The sequence below is a fragment of the Condylura cristata genome, unplaced genomic scaffold (genome assembly GCF_000260355.1).
Source record: "Condylura cristata isolate star-nosed mole 26May11 unplaced genomic scaffold, ConCri1.0 scaffold00023, whole genome shotgun sequence".
Taxonomy (NCBI): Eukaryota; Metazoa; Chordata; class Mammalia; order Eulipotyphla; family Talpidae; genus Condylura; species Condylura cristata.
Genome location: NW_004567124.1, coordinates 18279559 through 18297120, shown reverse-complemented (window position 1 = coordinate 18297120; position 17562 = coordinate 18279559). Strand labels below are relative to the sequence as shown.

The 17562-nt window shown below is 34.0% G+C and overlaps 1 protein-coding gene across 1 annotated transcript in view; it reads left to right on the top strand.

The window, feature by feature from the left end:
- Positions 1–17562, top strand: part of AP4E1 (adaptor-related protein complex 4, epsilon 1 subunit) — a 58546-nt gene that overhangs the window by 11132 nt on the left and 29852 nt on the right. Inside the window, exons 6-10 of the mRNA XM_004687793.2 lie at positions 3085–3244; positions 4854–5020; positions 7993–8066; positions 15385–15507; positions 15609–15718. Coding sequence (XP_004687850.1) covers positions 3085–3244; positions 4854–5020; positions 7993–8066; positions 15385–15507; positions 15609–15718 — 634 coding nt within the window. The remainder of the gene's footprint in view (positions 1–3084; positions 3245–4853; positions 5021–7992; positions 8067–15384; positions 15508–15608; positions 15719–17562) is intronic.

Here is a 17562-nt window from a genome sequence, read left to right as displayed (position 1 = left end):
AAAAAAAAAAAAAACAGTGGTAGTGTTTTTCCTTAGCTACATTGGAATGGTTGAAGCGCCTTAGTTCTCACAGGTTTTTTTGAGGCTAACGTAAAATAATGGAACATATATGGAAATGACTGAAATTGTATGAATACAAAACTTTGGTATATGGGGGATGCTCTCATATCAAAATTGTAACATTCAAATTCTGTTTTTTTTTAAAGATTTATTTATGCATACAGAACTGGGGTACAGGCCAGAGGTGCAGGGGCGGTGAGAAGCTTCACCAGAGACAGAGTGGGGAGCAGAACAGGCAGATCAAGGAAGTACATTGCTGAGGGGAGCTGGTCAGGAAAGGTCTGCTGTATCATGTGGGTCACCTTCAGGGCGGGGGTTGAACTCATGCTGAAGAAGCTTTAGCTTCTTAGTGATGTGCTTTAATATGCTGTTGCAACATCAGGGAGGGCCCCAAATTCTTTTTTATAGCAGAATATATCAAGAAAAAAATTGTAGTTTAAGAGGTCTTTACTCTCTCCTTATTAGCTTGACTTAACTTTTTACTACACTTGAAAATCTTTTGTTTTTGATCAAACCTTTTAACTTCATAATCTTTTAAAGCTTAGGAAACACTGTACATTTTTCATTGTGATCACACTATTTTATCTATTATAGATTTGAGGAATTTTTTTTGATCACTTCTACAATATATATTTCATATGCTTCTTAAAGCCAGTAAAATGTTCTAAGCTTGTAAAATATTGTTTTTGATCTGTGTTTGTCAAAAAATCTTGGGCCATGAATCTATTAGCTAAAATAACACTTACTAAACATTATAAAGTAGTTTAATAGGTTTTTCAGACTTAATAATGTTTTGGTTATGTCAAATCTGTTTTTAGAACAAATTTTCTGGGTATAGACAATCACTGGAAATAAAATGTAGTTTTTGATAATTATAGGTGGATCTGTTCATAGCACAGCATATTTTTATATAATTTTTTCATACCACTGCTATTGCATGAAGTTCTTTTGAGAATTGAATTTTTCCTTACTGCTTCCCATCTACTCTAATTTCAAATCCTGGCTTCTCCTGTCTTCTACTAGCTAGAGTTTAGGCTTTTTGAAACTCTGTTTCTGCTGTTATGTCCATACCTAACTCCATGCTGTGGAGTAAAGAAGAAAGAATATGGGACAGAGCTACAGGTAGGCTAATAGATGTCACATAGATTATATGAAATAGGGCTTAGACCTGACTTTTGAGTCCCTGTTATATTTCAGTATGCAAGACCTAGAACCCAAAACTAGGTGTCTTGATGTCTTGCAATAATACTACCATTTAGGGCCAGGCCAAGAAATTCCTGAGTCTATTCAGAGTTTGTATTCATCTTCCTTATCTCCTGTCTCCAAGAACTAATACATAGTTTAATACACAGTAACTCCACTCTGAGATGTAGTTTACAGTCATTAAAGTATTAATACTAATGGAAAGTCCATTGTTAATCTTCTTTCTATGTGAAAAGAATTTCCATCATGAGATAGTTTGCTTAGAAAGAATGAATTGTTTGTAAGTGGAATTTAGCAGAAACTAGGTTATCATTCATTATGAATCTTGTAACTGCTGTTCCTCAGTAGAACATAGAGGATTGCATTGAAGAATCTGGTTTTAGAAAACAGAAAACTACATTATTAAAGAACCCTTAGAAGTAATACTTCAGTTTGGTGACACATGTGAGCACTGCTAGCTTAGTCTGTAAATATGAGATATGTGGAAAATAAGCATGAGATAGAAGAGCAAGAAATATACTTCCTTGGAAAAGGTAGTGCCTTATTTTTGCTTCTTGTGTGGTAGATTTTCATTATCTGTTACAAATGAATAGCAGAATTTTTGTATACTTTCCCCCTTTGTTGTAATGAGGTTTTTGAAGTATATGAGCTGGGCACTGAAAGGAGTAACCCCTTTTAATTCTATGTGAATCTGCCAAAATATTTGAGAGACTTTTTTTTTTTTTAAAGATTTATTTATTTATTCATACAGAACTGGGGTACAGGCCAGAGGTGCAGGGCCGGCGAGAGGCTTCACCAGAGACAGAGTGGGAAGCAGAACAGGCAGATCATGAAGTACACTGCTGAGGGGAGCAGCGGGTGGGTCAGGAGAGGTCTGCCACGCCATGTGGTCTCCTCTGGGGCAGGCAGGAATCGAACTCATGGCGGAAGTGGCTTTAGCTTCTTAGTGTTGTGTTTTAACCCACTGCGCCACCAGGGAGGGCCGAGACTTTTAATATTAATAAAGAGGTTGCTTAATGGTAATATACCATACCTCATGTAAATTTGTTTTGGCCAGATGGCTTTTATTTATTTTTTAATTTTGTATATATATACTTTACATCTTTCTTTGTTTTGTACATTTTTTCATCTCAGTTGTAATCCTCATGGACTTCACACCACCACTTCACCCAAGTGTCATTTGCAGTAACATGGATGGAGCTGGAAGGGATCATGCTTAGTGAAATAAGTCAGAAAGGAAAAGAAAAATACTGGATGGTTTCACTCTTGACAGGAGTGTAAGGGATCAGGGGGAAAGAAGTAATAAAGTAAAAATGAACATCAACTAGCAACTATAAACCTGATGTAAATTTACTGTTGGTTCTTTTCATAATTTCAAGACATTGGGCTTTCAGAAATGGAATTAGAGAAGTAACTTTTTTAACATTTCAAATGTAATACGTGCTTGCTACCAAAAAATTGGTAACTAGAGAAATATATAACATGATCAGTTAAAATCTCTTGAGGCCTTACCTCTAGAAATAATCACTTTTTATGTTTGGTGGATTAAATTAAAGAAATTGATAATAGATATGTATAATTCTCTCATTTTAGATTAGGATTATAACTGATCCACATGTATTTTTTTTATTGAAGTAACATTGGTTTATAACATTATGTAGGTTTCAGGTGTGCAACCTTATATCACTGTCAGTATGTATTATATTATTATGTTCACCACCCAAAACATTGCTAATATTTTTAAATCATTTGATCCATATTCTTCAAACTAAATCCTTGATAATTCAGGCAGCTTGCTTAGATTTCATTTTTTATCTTTAGGGAGATTATACGAAGAAAAGCTGTCCTGGCATTATATAAATTCCTTCTTATCGCTCCTAATCAAGTACAGCATATCCACATTAAGTTTCGGAAAGCGCTTTGTGACAGAGATGTTGGGGTCATGGCTGCTTCCTTGCACATATACCTTCGGATAATTAAGGTAAGTTAGAGATTTCAGCAGGTACAGAGTTAGTACTGTTAAAAGTATAAAGGAAAACTCAAATTATTCAGTAAAAATGCACAATTACCAATATGTGTTTTATTATTTTTATTTTCTGTAGTAGCTTTTGAAAGTTACTGATGGCAAACAGTGTAGGCATGTTACAGAATTAGCTTTTTTTTAATGTTTAGATTTTTTTCTTGTTTGAAGTAGCTATTGAAGTGATTTCACTGTAGATTTGTGCTTTCTGAAGTAGTCACTCTTATAAACATGAGGTGCATAATAGCTTATAGAAATGATGAGAGCTAGATGGGATTGTGCGAGGTATAACTGCTCTTTCAGACTAGGAAGGACTGAATGATATAGTAAAATTTTTCTGAATGGTGATGACAAGTTCGTATTAATTCAGTCCCAGGTTATTGTCGCTTGAAATCCTTTGTATCTGAAAGTATGTATTTGTGAGAGAGTTGATGAGTACCTCATAGTGAAATAGAATATGCTGTTGAATTCAATTTAAATTTAGAGAACTGAAGATTGTCTTCACTTTCATAGATTATTTTCCAAAATAATATGCTATAAATGCACATTTAATAATGTCTGATTTTTCCTCTAACATTTACTGAGCTTTGAAAAAAATACTCTCTTCCAATAATTTGTCCTTGATACATAATGAAAATTACAATGAAGAATTCAGTGTTCATTTTGGGAAATTTGTGTTTTATTTCTCATTTGTCAATTCATTCAGATTCACTGATTTTGGGGAATTTAAATGTGTAAGTAGTCTTGGTTATGCTCTTCCACCTCAAGCACATTTACATTAGAAATACATATAAAATTCAGATATCAAACAGCTCTTTATTTTCATCAAAAAGATTGTGCTCCCCTCTTTAAATAATGCAGTTCTTTTTATTTTCCCCCTTAATTGCTGTATAGGGATACCTCAGAGATATACTGTGATTTCACTTGCAAGCCACCACAATCAAGCAAAAATTGCAATAAAGCAAGTACAGTATTTTGGTTGCCCAGTGCATAGTTGTTTCCATTATACTGTAATATATTAAGAGTTCCACAACATTGTTTGAAAAAATAATGTACATTAAATGTGACACAGACTTGAAGTGATCACATGGAAAAATGGTTCTGATAGACATATTCAATCCATAGTTGCCACAAACCTTCACTTTGTTTAAAAAAGTAAAACAAACTTGTGTACCTGAAATCTAAGTGACGTTATTAACCAATGCTACTTTATTTAAAAAAAAATAAAAGAAAATCTGTGAAACTCAATGTAGTGAAGCACAGTAAGATGAATAACTATATTGGCTATTAGATGAGATTATAAGAACATTTGAAATGTGATTAAACTGCTTATAGGGACAAAGTGGTAGACACTTTTCAGGGGATAATTCAACTTCAGATGGGATAGACAGAGGGTTTCATCATGGAAGAAATTACACAAAGCCCGGTTTCATTAAATGTGAACATGAAACATCTAAGTAGCTTGTATTGCGTTAAAGTCTATAAGGCATTTTAACCAGGTCTATTTTATATCTATTAAGACATTTATTATTAGTAAAGTTTTTTGTTTTATTTTGTTTTCTGGATGTAGGAGAACTCATCTGGATATAAAGACTTGACTGGGAGTTTTGTAACAATTTTGAAGCAAGTAGTTGGAGGCAAGCTCCCAGTAGATTTCAATTACCACAGTGTGCCAGCACCATGGTTACAAATTCAGCTCTTGAGAATACTAGGACTTCTAGGAAAAGATGATCAAAGGTAAATTAGTCTGAGTAAATTTGATAACCTTACATTTTAGTCACCTAGAGGTTTTATGATAAGCTAGGTTATTCCCAATGCTTAACTAACTTATTAGTGATAAAGGAACCTTTGTAAGAAGTATGGAAATTCTGGTTGCTGGGATAGTCCTGTCTCACTGCTTATCTAAATCCTGCTCATAGGGAAAGATAACCTTTGAAGCTCCGTAGCTTCTGTTAAGCTTTCTTAATTTAGGTTAAAAGTTGAGAAACTTCTCTGTAAATGATGAGGTAAAAAATACTTTATGTTGTTGTTTCCTGTAGTTATACAACACTGCTGTGTAGCTCAAAAGTAGTCACAGTTTATAAATGACTGAAAACAGCTTTTTAGTGACACAAAACAACTTTTATAGATACTGAAACTAATTTTCTTCTTCAATCATTAAAAAAAATTAGCATTCTTAACCTATAGCTATACAAAAATGGACATTGGGATAATTAGGCCTGTGGGCTGTTGTTTCTGACCCTTGCTATAATTGATGTGAGCATTTCACCTTCTTAATTCAATTACCCTGAATTCCTCTTTTCGCCAGTAATTTGTAGGAAATTTTTTATGAGTGTTTTCCAGCTACATATATATTAATAGCTTTGTATTTTGCCATAGTGTTTCAAACTTATAAAAAAGCTCCAACTGTATAAGGAACTCCCTTATGCCCTTAAATAAATAAATAGCATTTGCTTTATTTTCTCGTGCATGTATACATACACAGTCACTTTTTCTGAACTCTTTGAGAACAAGTCTAGTTAGACTTTAGTTCCTTGAGAGCAGAGACCATGGTTTAAATCCCTGAAGTATTTCTATCTGAGAAGATATTTGATAATCAGTGTATGATTTTATTAGCTGTTCTCTTTTAGACAGTAGTGTACATTTATACTCTACTTCTTTAACTTGGTTTTCCAAAGCAACTGTCCATAGACTTTTGCTCCTAGAAATGCCTCATCATCATCTTGTCAGCATCCATTTGCTCATGAGCTCCTGATCAACACTGCTTTGGCTCTGATTAAACTTTGGGTTATAAATCTGAAGGTCTTGAAACACATACACACACACACTCTCTCTTTCTTACAGACACACACACACACACACACACACACAAAGTGCTAGCCTTAGTTTTATTTTACACAACTCAGCATATCCTATTGTGGAATTTAAGTTAAATTAATTTTTTGGTTTAAAATCACAAATTTCATAGTAATTTATTTAGACTTCTTTGGTCTAAAATATATTATTGCCATTATATTGTCAGGAAATTAACTTTGGAGGCATTTAGTCAATTTACTAAATTCACTGGCTCCTTGTTCTCCTTTCATTCATGGATAGATTTAGAGACTATAGACAAACATGACTAAGATAGTGCTTACCTTTATGGAGCTCAGCTGATTAATAGGTTGGCTCAATTTCTTCAATAATAGGTTGGCTCAATTTCTTCAATAAAGAGTAGAAATCTTATAGTTGTGAAACATTAAAATGTTTCTCCTTTATAACTTTAATGAGACTATGTTAATATAAATTTTATATGTAATTCAAGATGGCAAAGTAAAAATACTAAGCCATTTTATAACAGGATTCTAAACTTCTTAGTTGAAAGAATTAAGTTACTGGAAAAGTCATTTATTTTTAGTGATTTATATTTATTTTCTTTTGTTTTATAGCATTCTACTTTTTAGGTTTCTAACATTTAGCTTGACCATGCCTGCAAATGTTTCCATATTTCATTGGTTAGTTATGACTTTTCCCACCAGGTATTAGCTTTGGCTTTGAAATTGAGTAGCTAGACTATAATTGTTTCACTGAACTTTTTTGTGGTGGGGGGTGGTGGGAAGATTTGTAATGTGTATTATATGGTATTGTCAGTAGAAGAAATGCTTATGCAATAAAATGAGCCAGTATGGTTTTGGCTTCTCACTAGATATTTACTTAAGTAAAGACAGACTAAAAGTATATGCATTCAAATTGAAGTACATTTTTTTTTTTTTTAGAAAAAAACATTTTCTTAAGGAGATGTATATCATATCAAATTTGTACAACCCCAGATTATTTTGGTCTTTTGTTTGTTATATGGTATAGTTTTTCAGTGAGACTATTATGTGTATTTTCTGTTAGTGGTAATTTTTTGCTCCTGTTAGTACTTTTAAAATTTGTAAAATACAGAGAAATATCAGCTCAGAAGCTATGGTTTTCTCACTGGCCTATTGGGAGTACTTTTTTATTTCTTAGGCGTAGGGTTCTCTGAAGCACTGTATTTTCCTAGAGCATTGGCTTCAACATAATTACTGTTCCCGTAAGCATTGACCATAACAGGAATGGTGATGGTGGGTGTGGTGTGGTGTGGTGTAACATACACTGAAAGGGTGTGATCATGTATCTCTTAAGTCCTGTGTAATGTTGTAAACCAGTGTCTCTACAATAAAAAAAATTTAGGACAGTATAGGTCTCTTGATTCTACAAAATATGGTTTTTCTATATTTAAGATAAATGAAAGTTAAATTTTTCTTTGTGAGGAACTTAGTGCTACTTAAAGATAAGTATTTGTATTTTTTATTTTGAAATTGTTTAAAATATAGATAGAAGTAATCTGGATATATAAGGTATTACTGTTGTAACTTAAAGCAGAAATATTTTACTATGAAGAAAGTTATAAAAGATAGGCTAGTATTCATCTAAACCAAACCAACCAAACCTAAATCAGATCTGTAAACTAGACACAGATTGAGGAAAGAATTAATCAACTTATATATCAGTATATCTGTTTATTAAGTAGTCAATTTTGATAACAAACAGATGGAATCTTTAAGAAGTGAAATACTTCATAAAATGAATTTCTTTCACTTCTTTTCTATAGATCCTCAGTTTTAAAGAGAAGTTTGAAAAAGCAATGTTTTATTGAGTTATAATACTATAATTCTACTGCAAATAAAATATCTTTTAAACAGGACAAGTGAATTAATGTATGATGTTCTTGATGAATCCTTACGAAGAGCCGAATTAAATCACAATGTCACATATGGTAGGTAACATGTAAATGCTATGCTAATGACCAATAGTGTTTTTCAGTATTATTACTAAATTTGTGTCAGATTACTATAAACTCTAAGAATGTTACATGTTCATTTTTTAAGGTGGTTCTTTGAATTACTGTTTTTCTTTTTTGAGTTACTATTTTTCCATGTAAGCTCTAAATAACAACTAATTTTCAGTTACAACTTCATTTTAAATGCTGACCTGAGAATTCATTACATTTTTTTCTTAAGACTTTTTTTAAGAGAAATTATATGAACGGATTAAGCATCTAATTGCCTGTGAAGATAACTTAGTAGATCTGTTCCATATTTTATAAAAGTTTATAATTGAATGCAGTATAAGTAAATCAATGATTCAACTAGTTGTCAAATATTTATTATTTCTGTTGTCAGGCCCTGTGTAAGATGTTTGGGCTATATCTGTGAAAAATAGTATTATCATTGAGCTCATGGACTAGATAAATGAAAAGGGGCAGGTGCTATAAATGTTACAAAGGAGAGATACTTGGTACTATGGGATTTTAGATGAGGGGAAGCACATGGGAGTTTTTAGAAAAGTGATTTTTAAGAATACAACCAAAGAATTTGTAGAAACATATAAGGATTTGTAGCTGTAGAGTAATAAGTAATAACTTACTATTTTGTGAATGGACAATACTATGTTACATATAATTTTTAAAAGTAATGATAGGAAATAAAAAATTGGGGGATGAAATAGAGAACTGAAAAAAATAACCAAAAAATTTCCAGTTTTAATAGCCAAAGTAGGGAAAAATTTTTCTTAGTTCTTTTTTTTTTTTTAAAGATTTATTTACTTATGCATACAGAACTGGGGTATAGGCCAGAGGCAAAGGGGTGGTGAGAGGATTCACCAGAGATAGAGTGGGGAGCAGAACAGGCAGATCGACAAAGTACACTGCTGAGGGGAGCAGCAGGTGGGCCAGGAGTGGTCTGCTGCATCATGTGGGTCATCTCCGGGGTGGGGATTGTACTCATGCTGAAGTGGCGTTAGCTTCTTAGTGCTGTACCACAAGGGAGGGCCCTTCGTTCTTTTCTTGGTCACTTTGAGAAAGCTTAGTGGAGAAATTGAGATATTTGGAGGTATTTAAGAAAACTAAAACAGTTTGAATTCTGCATGCTTTGGTAGAAGAGAAAACTCAAATGAAAAGTAATTTCTTAATCTAGTAAGATTCTGTGACATAGATTTATGTTTCACATGTGTATATGGTAATAAAGGCAATCTGAGTGGTTGGTTAATTTGTTTGACCAGTATTTGTCGAATACCTACAAAACACAAGCTTGAGGAAAAAGGTGATTGACTTAATGGTTTCCTCCATGCTAAATGTAGGAGATTTAAGGAAAAATAAGGTAGATACAGGACCTGCCCTTAATGCATATGTAGGATAGTGAACAGTTGATACTATCAAGGGTCCTACTATGTAATGAGATTGAAAAAAGGGAGAGGCAGAAATCACCTTTATTGAGACAAGTGGTTTGGCTAGAAGCTGTCAGAAAACCAGAGAAGTGTCAGAATTTTTCCAGGTAACTAAAAAGTTAAAAAATTTAGTTTGAAATATGATTACCGTCAAGGGTAAGGGTTTGAAAGGTTTTCAAGGAATTCTGTTAAAAATCTGCCTTTTTTAACTTACAGAACTTTTCCTTTGGGTTGATTGACTTTTTGGCTTTGATTTTTTTTTTTTGAATAGGTAAGATATGCACATGGTTCAAAATTCAAAAGGTACAAAAGGGTATTCAGTGAATAGTATGTGTCACTTCCACTCTTACCACCCACCGCCTAGTTCCATATACTAGAGATAACCACTGTTACTTGACTTGGAGAAAATTATATACCTAAGAAAATATTTTTTAATGTTCTCTACTGGGATACCCTTCTTTTTAATAAAAGGGCTGGAACCAACACCAACAGTTTGTAGACTGTTAGTCCAGTGTTTTACCTTGCCACAGAAGCCTTATAGTTTCTGTTGTTTCATTTATTTCCTTTACTCATCTTTATATTGTTATGCTTTCCCATCATATTTGTATTGATACGGTTTACATTGATTATGTCAATGTTGTTCTCTAGTAATCCCAGTATAAATGTTGAGAATGTCAGTTTTAAATTTCAAACTTCATAAGGGCAGGGACTGTGTTTGTCTTATTGACTAGCAAACACCACTACCTGGCACTGAATTCATTGATAAGTAATATGTTTTAATGGAACTAAAGAAGAGAAAGTTATTTAACGTTCATTCCTAATACTTTCAAAGCGAAATTCTTAATGAGAGTTCTATTATTATAACTTATCTTAGTGTCAAATCAAGAAATAAATTACATCAAAGACATTTATTGAGAATCTGCTGTATACCAGGCATTGCATAGAGTAAGTAAAGGATATGAAGAATTATAAAGCTAATCTTTGTCTTCAAGGAATTTACAATGTAATGGACAAGAACTTTTTATTAACTCATATAATAGGGCAGAATGAAAAGGGGATAAATATTACTGGATTTCAGAGGTGGTAGGGTACACATAAGATTGATGATACAGTGGGACCCTGAAAGTGCAGGATTTAGATAGCTAGAAAGAAGGGAAGTTAAAGAGAATTCTGGCTAAGGGAGCATGAGGGAAGGAGCAGAAGTGGAGTGTTTAACATATTTTAGAGAACACTGACTCACAAGCCTGACTGCACAGTGTATAGTGCGAGAGCAGAAAGGCCATGTTGCTGAGATCCTCTTGTATAGCCACTTGAGTTTGGATTTTATACTGTATAAATCTAAAGGTGTGGAATGTGGAAGATTTTGGGGCAAGATACTGATTTATTTTAAAAAAGTTTCCCTCTTAAATAAGGACATTTATTATTTCCTGTAACAGGAAGAATGGCAATCCCATGGTCGGGGCTGATCCCTTCATTTCTTCCTTGGACTGACTTTAACGTTAGGTTGGAGACAAGATGGCTACCACAGGGCCAGGCTTCTCTTCTAGGCATGATGATGGCATTTAGAAGAAAGGATTCACTTTTACCTGGGGTCTTCTTAAGATCAGAGGAATTCTTTCCTTGAGGATGCCAGGTAGACCTTCTGTCATATCCATGCACCAAAACAAATTCCTTCTCTAAGTCTACAATTGGGTAAAGAGATGAGATGATCATAGCTAGCTCACACTAATTAGAGCTCATTCCCTGGAGTTGACTCCCAAAAGGAGTTAACATCTTAGGGAGCACATGGCTGTGTGAGCAGCAGTGGTTACTTGAACCAAATCTGAGCTGTGCTAAAAAGAAGGAAAGTAAAGACTGGGTAGACACAGCACTACGTCTTTTAGAAAACTTAGTTGTTTTCCTTGGGGAAAAATTATTAGTGAAATTGCTCTTGTTAGGATTAGGAGAGATATAAAGGAACACCCAAGTGCTAAGAGAGGAGAGACGTTAGTAAAGAATGAAAAAAGATGGAATATTTTAAGAAAGAACACAGACAGGAATTCTCTGTACAATAGGCAGAACCAAAATGCTTGCCTAGAAGGTATGAACTCTTATAAAAATAATTATGAGGTATTCTGAAGCAGAAGCAGGACATAGAGAACTCGAGATTTAGAAAGATATGGGGATCCAGTGTCTAAAAGAACGAGAAGGAGTAAAATGACAAATGAGAAAAAGGAAAGAAATACCGGGAGGAAAAGTCCTGCTAAGCAGCAGTCAGGGAAGGTGCTCTTGCGGCGAAGCCTGTGCTCCGGGAACGAGTCCCTGGCAGCTGGAAGGGGAATGCTGCTTCCGTAGTTGACTTCCTCTGTACCTCTGTTCATTAAAAATGTGACTTAATTGTGAGGAAGCCGCATAATTGTGATTCAGAGACTAGAGCCTGTGTTTGCTATCTAGTAAGAAAAGTTACCTAGTCAGTTTTAGGCTGGGCTGAGTTTGATTATGTAATATTTGAGTGTGGTCTGCCCAAGGGACAGGGAGTGGACATCATAATTAACAGTATTTCATTTCATTTCTTCCGCAACTTTCCCCAGAATTCCTTACTAAACCCTAAACCATCACTTGGTTCTTCAGAATCTTCCTGGGAATATCATTACACTTGCTTCCCAGTAACCTTCTAATCCTCAGAACTTCATTCCCTGTGATTCTTGTTATGTTGTCTGTAAAGGTTTAGATTATATAGTACATGATGCATACATTATGCGTATATAATGATTGCACATTTCAGCTTTACAAATAAATACTTTATGCTTTGGGTATTACTGTGTAACAAATGGATACCCAGAATTTGCATTTAAATGCTTGACTTATGTGGGCAAAATGCTACAAAACTATGAAAAAAGCTAATATTAGGTAATAGCTCTTTTTTCCTGTTATCTGTTTAATTGATCATTTTTTACTTTGGTTCCCCCATATTTTCCAACTTCTGTCAAGTATCCATCTTTTGTAACTTCTTAGATTTTGTTTAGAGTCTTAATAGCTTAGTCCTATCCTCAACTTTTTACTCCCAGAATAACATTTTTACCAAGCCACTTAGTGAATTGGGGAATTTATATAAAATGGAGTACAGGTGACAGAACCATCTGTCACATGATGACAAAACCATCAAATTAGATAGAAATCTTTTTTCACACAAAAAAAATCCTGTATACCATATGTAAAATAAACAGCAGACTCTAAAAGGTGTAAAAAAGAAGATGTCTTTTCTTGGCATAGAAGGAACATTTCATTATGAATAACCTGAGTTTTCTTTTTGCTTTATATGCCCCAAAGTGGGTATTGGAGAGTCAACAACCTGGAAATGGCAAGAGGGTAATAAAAATAACCCAGAAACCCTCCTCTCTAGTCAGAGGACCAAGAAGATAAGGGCATACCAACAAGGGAGAAAACTTCTAGTCAGTAAACTTCTCTATTCCAGCCACGCACTCAGTACTGTAAAGGTAAAGGAACAGTTAGATTTCATCCTCACCAGAAGTGACAGGGTACCCCAGTGCTCCCACTAAGGTGGGATTTCATCCCTGCAAGGCAAGATAGGAAGCCTTCTCCCCTGAAGTGTCAAAGGAGATGATGTGGGACACCTGGATTTCATCTTCCAGGAATGGGGAAGAAAGAGGTACCCTCCTCTCTTTGTAGGAATGATGTTAGAAGAAGCCTACTGTGGAAAGTCAGGGTCTGACCAACACCATGGCCACCTCACTGTAAATGGAGGCCACCTGAGAGCCATAATGAGGTGTCTCTCCCTTTCATGGGCAGGGAAGTATCAGCAGTTATTTCCACCCACATCCAGCAGGAACCAGGAATCCCTCCCCCAAGACTCATAAGAGGCTTCATACCCACTGGGCAAGTATTTCTCTTTGTCAAAGTGATGTCATTAGATGGAGATATTCCTTATTTAAAATGAAAATCTATTGTGAAAGATAAGGTATCAATAGAACTTCAAATTGGATTTGAGCATAATCCAACCCAAAGCAATATGATAAAACCCTGTCACAAATGTTAGAACAGAATTAATTTTAATTTTAGTTATTTTTCAGTTCATTTATGCCTATAGATTTTGACTAGAAAGTTGACTAGTAAGTACACATTTTAAACTATTAGTTTTACCTATATCACCTTTCTGGAAATCTTATTCACATTTGATTTTAAAAGTTTACGTTTTAGATGAGTTTTGAGAAGCTTTTGTGAGTAAAGTAATTGGATAGCAACTAAAGGAAAATATGTTAGTTATGACAGAAAATTAAGCAATAACGTTTTTCATCTTTCTTAGGACTGTTATGTCTGTTCAGGGTTTGGCAAACTTTTTCTGAAAAGGGGGCCAGATAGTAAATATTTTAGACTTTGCAGGCTACGTAAGATTCTATCACATTTAAAAAAAAATTTTTTTTACAACCTTTTAAAAATGTAAAAACTATTCTTAGTTTATAGGCTTATAAAAGTAGGCTGAACACTAGAGTTAGTGGCAGTTTACCCACTCCTGCCTTAGTTTGATAAGTCAGTAGACCAAGGCAAGGCTCTTTTGGTTTAATTTTTAGCACAGTAAAGACATTTTACAGCACAAGTATCTGAATGTACAAAGTATGTTTTTAGGCTCAATTAACTTTGTAATTTATTCTTTAATTAAAGTCACTTCCCTTCTTAAGGAGAAATTTATATTTCATATTTTTTCTGATTTCTTTCTCATCTGTCTCTGTTTCTTTGTTTCTCTCTCTTTCTCCCCTCCACCCCACTCTTAGAAGGGTTTTATAAAGTTTACCACATTCATCTGTGATAGGCATCAGGTGATAAATAATTTAGCAGTATGTAACATTAAAATAATCAGAATCTATATTATACTTAAAGAAGTGCCTGGTCGTTATGTTATATTTTTAAGCTTTTGAAAATAGAGGAGGGATTCTGTCAAGAACTTGATATATGGGGTTTGGTGTGGTAACATACATATGAAGAGGTTTTAATAACCTATGCCTCTGAAGCATATACAGTGTTATATACTACTTTTCCCTCAATTAAAAAAAACAGTTTTTTTAAAAAAACATGATATGCCTCAGTTTGCAGTAGACACAGTTTGCTTCTGTGTCTCAGTTCTGAGAGTGTGATCATGTAGGGCATGTCCTTTATGGTGCCTTAGTGATTATTTTTTACCATGTTAAAACTCTAGCTTCATGATGCATGCTCTTTAAAAGATTTTGAAAAAATGTTAGTGTCCATTTTAATACTCTCTTGTAGTTACCAGATCTTTGACTACATTAGAAAACCAAGTTTACACACTGAATATAAGGATATTCAGTAGATTGTTCTGTATTCACTGAGGTTATTTTTTTTAAAGAAGTGACTTGAAGATTTTTGAGTAGTGGCCTTATTTTGAAACAAATGTTAGAACATCCTGAAATTATTGAAATAAACTATATGGTTTCTGCATGTAAATGGCAGAAACATCCTGAGAATAAAATTTTTAAAGCATTCAAGGAGTACTGGAAATGTCTATGTAGATAGGAAGAACAGTGAATATATTTCATGTTGATTAGAATGTGACCTCCTGATGGCAAGGGATTTTGTCTGTTTTCTTCATTGCTGTATCCATAGCACTAGAAGAATGTCTGGTACATAATGGGTGTTTAGTAACTACTTGTTGCATGAATGAATGTCATTCTTACCTATTAATAAATAAAATTCTCTTTAAGTTGTACTATGTTAGCTTTGTAAAAACTATGTAAGCCTGAAAACAGTAAAGTTCACATCTTTGAAAAATTTTCCAATTAGTTTGTTTATTGTGAATTTTAGAGTGTTTTATTTTACTTTTAACATGAACCTTGACATTTTATATTTTCTTTTTCTAGCTATTCTATTTGAATGTGTGCATACAGTCTATTCTATTTACCCAAAATCTGAATTACTTGAGAAGGCTGCCAAGTGCATTGGAAAATTTGTTCTGTCACCTAAAATAAATCTTAAATATTTAGGTAAGATAAATGGTTCTTCTAACAGAAGTTGCAAAGAACGCTTTTGAAATTGCTGAGTATTTGTTTCATGTCACTTTGTATAATGTAATCTTTGTTTCTAGGTCTGAAGGCTCTTACCTATGTTATTCAACAGGATCCTACTCTAGCTCTTCAACACCAGATGACAATAATTGAATGTTTAGACCATCCTGATCCCATTATTAAAAGAGAGGTAAACTGGTATTTTGATAGTTCACATGAAGTGTTAAAATTAAAAAAAATTTTTTTAATACATTTATTCTTTACATCATTCTTCATTTTGTACATTTTTCCTCTCAATTGTGGGCTTCCCTGTGGGCTTCTCACCCCCAATTTACCCATATGTCAGCACCATAATCTTGTGTGCTAGAAATTTTTAACTTCAATTTTTAAACTTTTTATTGGTATTATGGTAAGAGACTGGTGGGCAGTGTGTATATGCATATTTTAATTTAAGAGCATATTTTATTCTTTTCGAGCACCAAAGTTTAAGGAACTTTTCTTAAAAGTATTTAAGTCAGCATCCACAGGAATATTTTTAAATTATGAAAGGAAGAGGCAGGAGCAGTAATTGATGCGGATTCATTAATACCTTTTTGGTACAAGAATTGTATGAAGAGGAGACCTGAATTCTATTGTAAGGTCTTCCTATTAGTACAGTTTTAAGGTGGAATTTATGATAATAATTTTATTGTTGTCCTTAACATCTATAAAATGAAGTAATGTGAAATCTGTAGGAATATTGAAAGAATTAATGAAAATATGCCAAAAATGATTTGTGTTAGTACAAATGTACTAATTCCATTATGTAGGCATTTAGGAAAATGAGAAGGAACCAAAGGAAATTACACATTTTTATAGTTCTTTCTTTTCCACAGACATAAAGTATACATTTTCTTTGTGTGATTGACTCCTAAATTGAACAGGGTTGACTTCAGTATACTTTTCTTTCCTTTTTTTTTAAGCATGGACTTTATTATTGTTATATTTAAGTATCGGGCTCTCAGTTAAAAGTAGTCAGGGGGAAAATAGACTTTAAACATTACCAAGCCTGTTATTTTGGTGTGTTACCTGCTGTGAAAAATATTAGTTTGTATTATTTGAGTATCAGTGGGTACCCGAAGAAGGCACTGCAGTATTGTCTGCCCGGTGCCACTGGCACTTCTATCTCTATTAGTGATAAATTATACGGCAAGAACTTTGGTTGTTGGCTATTCAGTGATCTATTTCTTGGGACTGGATCCCTTTTTTTTTTTTTTTAAATAAGTTTCTTATTTATTTATTTATACAGAACTGGGGTACAGGCCAGAGGTTCAGGGGCAGTGAGCGGATTCACCAGAGACAGTGGGGGGCAGAACAGGCCGACTGACGAAGTACACTGCTGAGGGGAGCAGCGGGCGGGTCAGGAGAGATCTGCCGCGCCATGTGGTCACCTCCGGGCTGGTGGGGATCGAACTCATGCTGAAGTGGCTTTAGCTTCTTAGTGCTGTGCTTTATCCCACTGTGCCACCAGGGAGGGCCGGGACTAGATTCCCTTTTACCTTGTTTTAGTGCTCTTGTACAGAGAGAAAGAAGATAAGAAGGAGCTGCCAAAGCTGAATAGAAAGACCTCTAGCCATGCCCTTCTTATGCCCTCCCAGTTCTAGAAATGAATTTCATGGCTTTAGTGCAAGAAATTAATTTGATATAGATTATCTAAAAATATGTAACATATAATTTAGAATCTATAGGGAATTTATATATGAAGCAGCTCCGTAAATTGAAAACTTGATAGGCAGACATTTATAAGATTTTAAATGGAGTTAATTGAAACAGTTTAAAGCCAAACTTTTGAAATCTGTTATCCTTTGTAATTTTACTCCTGGCTATGAGGATTAAAAAAGTAGAAAGAGACCTATCCTACAGACAGGTAGGGTAGGTAAGCGTATGTAAGTGAGAGTATAAAATTCTCTTGCAGCTGTTGTTCCTAAGACACTATTAAAATGATACTTTTTTTTTTTTTTTTTTTTAAAAGATTTATTTATTTGTACATACAGA